At 36.4% G+C, this 7860-nt stretch overlaps 1 protein-coding gene across 1 annotated transcript; it reads left to right on the top strand.

Annotated features, from left to right (window-relative positions):
* The first annotated feature begins 5245 nt into the window (after positions 1-5245).
* On the top strand, positions 5246-7854 carry LOC112502984 (NADH--cytochrome b5 reductase 1-like). Its single transcript, XM_025107027.1, has 5 exons — positions 5246-5426; positions 6521-6636; positions 7025-7115; positions 7213-7261; positions 7762-7854. Exons 1-5 carry the CDS (start codon positions 5385-5387, stop codon positions 7782-7784), a joined length of 321 nt encoding a protein of 106 aa, XP_024962795.1. The 5' UTR covers positions 5246-5384; the 3' UTR covers positions 7785-7854.
* The last annotated feature ends 6 nt before the right edge of the window (positions 7855-7860 follow it).

The following is a 7860-nucleotide window of genomic DNA, read 5'->3' on the forward strand; positions in this document are numbered from 1 at the left end:
CGCCGATTAATGCTCACACACCCCGTCTCCTTCTCCCTCTCGCCGATTAATGCTCGTCTCCCTGGCCCCCATCGCCGCCGCACCACCCCGTCGCTGCCGCACCACCCCGTCGTCGCCCCTGTCTCCGCTCGTTGCTGTCGCCACCGCACCACCCCGTCGCTCATCTAATCAGGTTTGCTCCAAAATTGTTCAATCATATGATTACATTTTTGCATATAAATCTTTCATTTGTTAAAACCTAATGAATGAAGAAGGTTTCTTGGCCATTAAGATATGCAAGAAGCTATTGAGGATAGTAGTTTAGAGTAATAATAAGATCACTTTATGATTCTAGGATGGAGTCTGGTGCCATTCCTCTTAAGTTTTTGTATCTGTGAAGATGAACATAAATTGAAGGAGGTGGTCTTGAGGAAAGGTGTGAAGRGGTTAGGGGATATGATGGGGGAATTCAATGTAGAATTCATGGGGAAAAATCAGGGTTGGATTTTGGCCTCACTCACCAAGAATCATTCCATAAAGCAAACACATGCAGAAAGAATATGACTGTTTTCAAGGGTAGGCACAAACTGAGAGATAAGGGAAAGAAAAGTGTAGGTTATACCAATGCTTTGAAAGAAAACCCACCCGGATACAGAGGTTCGACCAAAGTCGATCCCGGACCGGTTGAGCCTCGCCACTGACCGATTGGGATTGTTGGACCGGACAAGGWAAGSTTGACCCCTCTTAACATGACATAGTTTAGGGATCAAACTCGAAACTTAGGGGCCGTTCACCTAAACACTTACCCGGTAAACGCTTACCATTGTGTATGTACCATAAGAGATATATAATCATATAGATACATACATATATCTCAAGAAAATCCAAGGAAACTATAATTATATTTCTGTTTTTCATATGGGAATAACATCATAGGCATATCATTGTCTCCTCATGATTAAAGGCCCTAAATCTATATAATCTTATAGATACATATATATCTCAAGAACATGCATGTTTTTAAGCGTAAGTGCTTACCAGGTAAAAGACACTTACCATAATTCACTTTGATGACCGATAATGTTAACCGATAGGACAAATAAGGGTATTAATTTTTGTCGGTAAGCACTTACCCGACAAGGGTTTAGTAAATGACCCCTTAGTAAAAATTCAAGATGGAGAGAGTAAGGGGCCGTTTACCTAAATGCTTACCCGGTAAGCACTTACCATTAGGAGTCAACACTATAATTTATTTTACCGGGTAAAAATGTAGTACATCAAAACGTATTTATGCAACAATTTACCTAGTAAGCGCTTACCCGGGTAAGAGTCTTTACCCACACTTACCGGGTAAGACTCTCCATCTTTATCATCGCTCTTACCGAGTAAGATTCTTGCCCCTTGCCATGTTCATTCGGTGAGGAAAATTGCTCAGTAAGTACTTACCGGGTAAGCGTTTAATAAACGGCCCCTAAATGTATATTGACTGTATAATGATCAACTCGAGATGGAGAGAGTAAATGTATTCATTTGTTTGGCTATTCACTTTTTTCCAAAGAATGGAAAGTATAAATTGATGTTTATATCAAATAAATGGTTTTTATGTTTTGGGGGTTACAATTGGCATGAAACTAGCTGAGGGAAATGCCATATGTACCATTTAATYTAGTAGATGTTCATATATACAATTTAACACTACCTTTGCCTTTGAGATGTTACAAGTGTAACATGATGGAAATATATGATTGATTCCAATGTAGAGTCTTTTCACGATCCTAATCTTTCCTTAAGCGCATTCGTTTCTCATGTCAACTCCATCCCCCACATTTACATAAGTTTGCCCATTCATGTCTACATGCTTTTATAAACTCTCTTTGTCATTTATTGCCCCCACCGTGAAAAAACACTTTAAGCGTAAGTGCTTACCGGGTAAAAGACACTTACCATAATTCATTTGTGTAATCTGGATTCCATGGTTCTTTAGGATAAGTGTTTTAATAAATGCCCCCTAAGTGTTTTATATTTTCTTTTCATTTGTGAATTTGTAACATCATTTTCGTAGTGGGGTGTGTTCCCAGTTTCACGTGATCTRATAATTTTACTTGTTTTAAAGTTTACAGGGTTTGAATAATTTATTTCTCCATTCTCCTACTAATTGATCTGTAGGGAGTTGATGCAAGTATCAGGTCAGAGGTTTGGACTTTCCTACTTGGAGTGTATCACTTCCAATTTATTTTCTAAGTTCACTATGTAGTTTTTACGTGGATGTTACATATGCATCCCATATTGTAGATGTCTTTTATCTTTCAACATTTGCTTGTTTAACTAGAGGCTGTTTACTGAATGAGAGCACTGGCTGCATTTTAAAGAGCTTGTGTATTATATTTATGCATCTCGGTGAATGATGTTAAAAGTTATTTAAACTATAAATAGAGCATCAGACATTTAGGCATGGGAACACCCATAATACAAAGGGGACTTATCAGACTTGTGGGTTGAAAGAGTGCAACGAGCAGGTGGTTTCGGGATGTCTCTGTAGAGATTGGGGCTGTTAGAGCTTCTTTTGACCCCAAATTTGTTATGTTTTCAATAATTTTTTGCTCACTGTCTAATTTGTAGACAGAGAATGCCTAACATTGCTTACTGCTGCTAATGACCTACTTTCCTTTCTCCATTTTTTTACTCAACAGTTATGAACTGAACAGTTGCCAAGAAGAAAGGGATAGATTAAGAACTCAGGGGAGGTATGCTAGTCGATACCATATTCAATTTCAAGAGAGGCTGTTGTTAATGATGAAGACCGTGATGAAGGTGATACAACAGTTGGTGATGAAGAACATTATGAAAGTGATGATGTTGTTAGACATCAAGAAGGGTTGCAAGAAAGTCAAATGGTTATTTCTTCACCAAAAATTAATGATGCAAATGAAGATTAGTTCATACCATGACCTTAACATAGATTAGGCATTACTTTAGTATATTTTAGCCCAATTTTTGGTATATTTTGGCATAACTGTTGGTATTTTTTGGCCCAACTTTTGGTATATTTAGCGCAATTGTTAGTATTTTTGGCGTAACTTTTGTTACATATTTTGGTTCCACTTTTTGTATATATTTTGGTTTAACTTTTGGTAAAATTATGCCCAAATTTTGTATGCGGATTATTATGCTTTGTATACAACTTTTATGTGTTTTGTGAAGAGTAATGAGAATGGTATATTTGTTTTTTTTATAAATGTAAGTATTTTTTCGTTCAAAAAATGTTTAAGGATTTGATCGTTCAAAATATGAGAGTCCATTGATTTTTTTCGGACTTTTTCCACTAACAGAATGTATTTAACATATTTTAGAAAGTCCAGDGAGTTATTTAACAGGTTATATAATGTCCAATGACTTATTTAACAAGTTTTAGAATGTCCAATGRTTTATTTGTTCCAAAAAATTGTCCARKGACTTRATCATTCCAAATAGTAAAGTCCATTGGGTTTTTTTGGACTTTTCCCAAAAGAAACAAATAAAAACTAAATAAACCGTTGGTAATCCGACACAAATCACCAACTGATTTCTGAACGAATCTCCATCCGTCGGTATTTGCGACACATAATCATATGCATTTACACTTATTGTTTGAATTTGGAACATCAAACCATTTTCTTAATTTAGATAATTAGATGGGACGAGTTAACAGGGGTAGGGATAAGGAGTTAGCCGAGGCAGTAGCTGCTTTGCTGGGCGTGGTGACCCTCAAGCCGACAAGACTGGTGATTATGTCGATGCCACTTTCATAGAGAGATTGGATAAATACCAGTAGGATGATGGGATGTGGTCCCAACCTCTGGATCAAAGTCAAGGACTCGAGGCCACAATACTTTGCAAGAGACGCCTAGGCATCCGAGTTAACGGCCGGTGATTCACGTGTCTAGCGGTGGGTAAGTAGTTAGATTTGGTATAAGGTTTTGAGCTAGTACATAATAAACTAATAATAATGTCTTTTGTGTTGTATATTTTTCAATTGTGAAAGTTTGAAGAGTTGGGTACGGTTCCTGGCAGTCACCTTGATCTTCGGATCCATGTTCAAATGTCTGTGGGCTCACTTTGGAGACATCCCTCAAGAGTACTTTAGTCGCATCTTCGAGTGTTTTCGGGTTTGTATTTTAGTCGATAGAAACTATTTGGTTCATTTTTTTACTTAATACAAACAATGAATATACAGGGGCAACTTAGTTGGGATCCTGAAATAGAGTTGGACGTTTTCAATGCCTTCTGTCATACCATGCATAATAGGTATGCACACATGATGAGAGATTCCCGGAAATGGTCTAAGAAATGGGCATTCGACATCGATCATGTATAGTTCAACGGCCGGGACTTGACGCCACTTAAGAGACACCACACAGACTGGAGGTGCATTGGATTGATAAGATCGATAGGGTATGTATGATTTTTATTTTTGTAACGGGTTGTGATAGTTTTTACATTGATTTATATGTTAACAGATGTGGAGTAACAATACATTTAAGCATCAGTCTGTGGCCAATAAGACCAATCGTGCTACCGGGTACGGGGAAAATGTCCTCTAGGCACACTGGATGATCTATTAATATGGTTCAACATCGGACACACATGATATTTTTCATCTAGTATATTAATTGTATAAAATTTATGAATTTGTTGTCTACTAACAACTGAAGTTATTTATTATAAAAAGAACCATGGAACCATGAGCCCACTACTAATGAGCTTTTTCACATAACACATTGCAGCAACAAGAAGCCTGTTCCGGGTGCCACTAGTCCACCGACGGATCCTCCAATATACATTTATATGAGGGCGGCTGATGCGGCGGTAAGTTCAACTTTTGTACCAAATTTATTTTGTTTTAAGGATCAGTTAGTTTTATAGGATATATGACTAGTAATTACACTACAAGGAAAAAGGGCTTTAGAGAAGAAATTTTTAGAGAAGAWTTTTAAAGTGTATCTAAAGATATATTATAGAGAAGAAAATAAATGACAAAAGTGGAAAATGTAACTAAAGCTAAGATGAGTTTTAGAGAATAATTTCAAACTAAATTATACATCATCAAAATTGTCTCTAAAAGTTTTGGATACGTATTTTTAATGAAAAGTTTCTAATAAAATATTAGGAGGGGGTTTAGGGACGCTTTTTTTTAAATAAAACCTTCTCTAAAATCTTTGTTTTAATTATTTATCAATTTTATTAGAAAAATACATTTTTTTATAACCATCGCTCCCATCCCATCTCTCGACTCTATCTCTCTCTCTTTCCCCGTCGCCTTCGTCGTTTCTCTACCGATTTCGCCGTCGCCTTCATCAAATTCTCTACCTATTTCGCCATCGCCTCCATCGATTTCTCAGCCGAGGTCCCGTCGTCGTGTCTCCAACATGATTTTTCTCAATTTGGTTTCGTTTATATACATAAATCAGGTATGTATTCCGCCCTAATCTGGTTCTGTTTTTCTCGCATAAGCATAACCTGCTTCTTCATGGTCTCATTCTCCATTCGGTTAGTCATTTCATGTATTTGTTGTTAGGTTGAATGCATTTCATAAGGTGAGCATATTTAGGTTTAAAGTGTCTGTAGCATCCGATTGGAATTGAAAAATTCACTTACAGAACCATCCCCTTCCCAATCCCAATCCCAATCCTATATGCTTTATTGGTTGTAGTGGTAGCAGTTTGTTTATACTTATTACTATATTTTTTTAATAGCTAACACAATTTGTGAGTTTCCTTTGATTATTAGACGGGATTTTACTTTAAGGGTTCTGGTGGCGGGATTGCTTATAATAAACAAGAATGTGAGGGAATTTGAGGCAATTTGCAAGTCTGGGCTGGCAGCCAGCATGACATCATAGGTTTTAGTGGAGAAATCTTTGTTAGGTTGGAAAGAATATGAGCTTGAGGTTATGAGGGATTTGGCTGACAATGTGGTTATTATATGTTCTATTGAGAACATTGATCCAATGGTGTTTATACTGGGGATTCAATCACATTTACTCCTGCACAAACTTTGACYRATAARGAGTACCAACGGCTTCGTGATTACTCTATAGCTATTATAAGAGAAATTGGAGCTGAATGTGGTGGTTCTAATGTACAATTTGTTGTGAATCMTGTGGATTGTGAGGTTATGGTTATTGAAATGAATCCTAGAGTTTCAAGGTCCTCTGCTTTGGCATCAAAAGCTACTGGTTTTCCTATTGGAAGTGCCTGATATCTAGCTTGGCATAGCTGTTGTTGTTGTTWCCGTTGCTGCTTACTACCTTTTCAATAAGAAACCTAAAGGTTCATCAAAATATCTCAATTTGAATCACTATTCTTCCATGATTGACCTTTTTTCTTTAATATCGATGGTATTAAAAATCTAATGACCCTCATAAAGGCAAGTGGCCTTGGTGCATCCGTGGTCGTTTTTAAGTTTCCTTTTTTATCATGGGTTCCATCTAGTTATCTGCGAAATTGAAATATAAACTGGTGGTTGTCATTAATTAGGGTGCTTATATCCTGAAAATTTTRAGGAATTCAAGCTTGTGAAGCGTACACAACTTAGCCATAATGTGGCAAAGTTCAGATTTGCTCTTCCTAAACCTACGGCAGTGTTGGGACTTCCTATTGGACAACATATTAGTTGCCGGTATATCAAACTGCCCTCTCAATAAAAAATTACCTACCTTTATTACTCTTTTAGTTACTCTATACTTTGCTTGAAATTTTGATACACATTGAGTTTTGACATCAAAGGTCAATTTTCACTAAACTTGACATGAATTTGAAAATTCTCAAGGAAAAATTGATGATTATAATGAACCTTATARCATTTGGTACGAAGGGAAATCTTGGTTTTAACAGTAACAAATGCATATAAATTTTGAATTTGAAAGACAATACTTGATCTCAAAAATCAAAGTGTATCTTTGTTTGATCWGGAAACAGATGGTGTAGTAAAGATMTGTTTTTTACAATGAWGAATGGCATGTTTCCTTTTACCAATCAATGTGTTTGTTTTGTTCTTCATCCTTTAGGGGTAAGGATAGCCAAGGTGAAGAGGTTATTAAACCATACACACCAACCACTCTAGATGCCGATGTTGGATACTTTGAGTTGGTTATTAAGGTACATATCCAAAAATTATGTTTACACTTGTCATTTTGTTTAATCTATGCATGTTTTGTCTTTRTACAAATCATCATAATTYGTTGCGTAAATGTAGATGTATCCACAAGGTAGGATGTCCCACCATTCCCGAGAGATGCGTGAAGGTACATTAACTCTCCAATAATTATATATAATGTGTGAGCTTGTTGGCAAGAGTCCATTCATACTCTTGTCTTATTATCTACTCTCTCTCTCTCTCTCTCTCTATATATATATATATATATATATTTGTTATGTTCGATGATATCTGGTTTTTAATGTCCTTGTTTTAATCTTTTTTCTTGTTGCTTACTATACGGTTGTCTTTGGGAGTTGGGAGTTGCATCTTCAACACATTTATCGAGTAAGAGTCTTTTCTCTTACTTACCGGATAAGATTCTCAATCTTTGCTATGCCGATGATAAGCTTTTAGTAACTAACTCCTAAGTATTTATGTGGGTTGTATGCAATTATGCTACAATTCTATGCTTAGTATTGGATTTTTGTTGTGGTTGCTGGTTACTGTATGTTAAGTGAATTTCTTTACCCAAACAGTCCTGTGCTCTACTGCATTTTAATCAATCGTGTTTTGTTTTTGTTTTTGTTTTTGTTTTTGTTTTTGTAGGCTATGTCAAGGAAAAATTCTGAGAATAGGTCAATTGAGCCACACCAAGATGTCTATTAGACTTGCTTCAACGGAGTCCGAGCTTGCTTCAACCAAATC

The sequence above is a fragment of the Cynara cardunculus genome, unplaced genomic scaffold (genome assembly GCF_001531365.2).
Source record: "Cynara cardunculus var. scolymus isolate 2C unplaced genomic scaffold, CcrdV1 Un_Scaffold_2305, whole genome shotgun sequence".
Classification (NCBI taxonomy): Eukaryota; Viridiplantae; Streptophyta; class Magnoliopsida; order Asterales; family Asteraceae; genus Cynara; species Cynara cardunculus.

Coding starts and splice junctions, on each gene's coding strand:
- LOC112502984 (XM_025107027.1), top strand. CDS start 5,385: ATGATTTTTCTCAATTTGGTTTCGTTTATATACATAAATCAG. Junction 7,116..7,212: donor ACTTTGAGTTGGTTATTAAG/GTACATATCCAA, acceptor GCGTAAATGTAG/ATGTATCCACAAGGTAGGAT. Junction 7,262..7,761: donor TTCCCGAGAGATGCGTGAAG/GTACATTAACTC, acceptor TTGTTTTTGTAG/GCTATGTCAAGGAAAAATTC.